At 40.4% G+C, this 2,683-nt stretch overlaps 1 protein-coding gene across 1 annotated transcript; it reads right to left on the reverse strand.

Annotated features, from left to right (window-relative positions):
• Positions 1–1,334: 1,334 nt before the first annotated feature.
• Pmar_PMAR011009 (heat shock 40 kDa protein, putative) lies at positions 1,335–2,683 on the reverse strand (the record flags this gene model as incomplete). The annotated part of the gene is made up of 8 exons (XM_002768766.1): positions 1,335–1,539; positions 1,595–1,690; positions 1,743–1,854; positions 1,926–2,004; positions 2,063–2,130; positions 2,185–2,256; positions 2,379–2,527; positions 2,593–2,683. Coding segments are annotated over 8 exons (839 nt in total), but the record flags the coding sequence as incomplete, so codon positions are not given.

Here is a 2,683-nt window from a genome sequence, read left to right on the forward strand (position 1 = left end):
GATGATGACATTATAATATTAAGACTGTTGTAATAGAGAAATACCCCCAAGATGAACATGATGAACACTACCACCTTGGTATAGTATCAAGTTGTATAAGGCACGGTAATGATGATGATGATAGCGAGTGTAGTGAGTGTAGCGGTTATAAGGATAAACACTGTTCACTACCAACATAAAACAGAATAGGCTCATATGAGTTGACTATTGGAGAAAGAAGTTCAGAGCAGTACTAGAAGAAGAAGAAAACAACAGCATCATCAGCAGTCTTGCACGAACACTGACCAAGAGTTGTTGCAAAAATAATGAGAGGAGCGCATAGGTGACTGAACGTAGGATGATGATAATGATGATGATGCACTATACCATACCAGCGTGAAAAGCTGAGATAATGAGCAATATAACGATATGGTACCATGGTAATAGCATTGGTAAGGATATACTATTCGATGCAGACGCATCATCATCATCACCGATAGGGCTGATAGTAGTGGTACTACTTATAGGACCATATTGTGTACCACTATAATCACATACCTGAGCTTGTATCCATCCCTGTGGTGGTGGTATATATCCTACTATTATTCGTGCTTGTATTACTACTAAGAATGTACACTGACATAGAGTAGTAGTAGTACCATGGCAAACTCTACCACTCCCTTTATTCCAAGCCATACAATATTCATCACCAACACCATAACAATAATTATCCCAACAATCTATCATCTCAGATGGTAACATATTAATACAAGTAAGATTATCATGCATCTTAGGATCAAGGCAATATCCCTGTGGGCAATATAAGGTCACTGGTGGTGTAGTAGTAGTAGTCGTAGTTGTAGTAGTTGTAGTACTGGTAGTACTGGCATCACAAGAGAAGGCTGGTGTCGTAAAATTACCATTATCTACTGTATCCTCACTAGAACTATTATTATGTATTACCACATGACTCCTACTAGTAGTACTTACCCCTACAGTAGTAGAAGCAATACTAGTAGAAGTAGCAGTGACCAGTACACCTAAGTACTCTACCAATGTTAGTATTATCAATACCTCCATCATTATAAACAACCAACTCCTCCTCCTCAACTGCTGTTGTTGCTCCTTCCGTCGTCGTCGCCGTCGTCGTCGTAGTCTCCGTGATAATGATGATATCATGATGATACAGGAGGAGACCAAATAAGATACTAATACTACTAGTAATAGTATTAACTTTCCTATGATATGCCCAAGTAGTAGTACACAGAATCCCGTAACAATGATAATGATCAACACAACAAGTGATGATAGTAGAAGTGTTAGTGTGATAATACGGTGTTTAATACTTTTCATTCAACAGGAATCATTATTATTATCTATAGGGAGAATTACAGTGTCTTCCTGAGTATCTCTTTCTGTTGTGATGATAAGGTCTTAGGGAATACGATATCAAAGGTAACAACAAGATCCCCACGTTGACCAGGTTGTTTGGATATAGGCATACCAGCTCCTCTTATCACTCTAGTGAATCCTGGTGTCACCACTTGATCGATACGAACCCTAAAGTAGAAAAAATGATACTTCTTCATACCACTACTACCACTACTACTACTACCTAATCGCCTTGTCACCCTCAATAGACGGTACATGGAGTTCAAACCCACAGAGAGCTTCTTTTAGAGTTATACTAGCGTTGAAGAGTAAGTTGGAGCTGATGATGATAACAATGATGATAATAATAGCAGTAGTAGTGGTGTGATTACCCATCCCTAGTAAACATTGGATGTTTCTTCTCACGAATGATGAATACGATATCTTGACATCTACCAGAATTGCCGATCTCATCCCCTTCCCCAGCAAAGGTAACACGAGTACCTACATCACATCCACATTATCATAATCACCATTACAACAACAACAACAACGTTATAGGTAAGAGTACTTACCAGGCTTCCAACCAGCTTTGATTGGCACCTCTAATGTTTTCTCATCAGGTCGTTGGACAGTTCGGCTTACACGGCGTACCTGTAGGGTGACAACAAACTGTAATCTTGGAGGTCGTCCAGGGTTCGAATCCCAGCACCTTCATCTTCTTCACAGTGCCGTGGAACAAGTCTTCTAGTGAGCAGTTGAGGTCGAATTCGACAGCTCCTAGAATTGATAAAGAGCATCATCATTAACAGAGAGTAGGTGCCTATAACCTACTCTTCTTGCCCATAGTGCTCGATGCATCATTACCAGGCTGGCCTCGACCAGCTCCACCACCACCACCTAGACCTAAAATGTTATTGAGGATGTAGGTTTCGCATTGATTAGAAATATGAAGGAGATGATGAGGAGGAGCAGTAGTAGCATCATCATAATCATCATCAGCCTAGTAGTACTACTATTGTTATTACCTGAGAATAGCTCAGCAAAGGTATCGTTACCAAATGGTGTTTCCCCAAAACTATTAGTTCGATGGACACTTTCCTTAAAGAACTGGGCAAACATATCATTGGGATCACGTGAGAAGGTATAATGGAAACCATGAGGAGCACCCTGGAAGCTAATAATAAGGAACAACAACGCAGATACAACAAACTAGTGATAGTAGTAGTAGTAGATACGTACTTTCCAGTAGTGTAGTAACCTTGGGCATCAGGTTGTGATGGACCAGGGCCACCTGGAGCACCACCCTTAAAGCCTTCCTCTCCGTATTGAT

Source organism: Perkinsus marinus, assembly GCF_000006405.1.
Source record: "Perkinsus marinus ATCC 50983 genomic scaffold scf_1104296967132, whole genome shotgun sequence".
NCBI classification, from domain to species: domain Eukaryota; phylum Perkinsozoa; order Perkinsida; family Perkinsidae; genus Perkinsus; species Perkinsus marinus.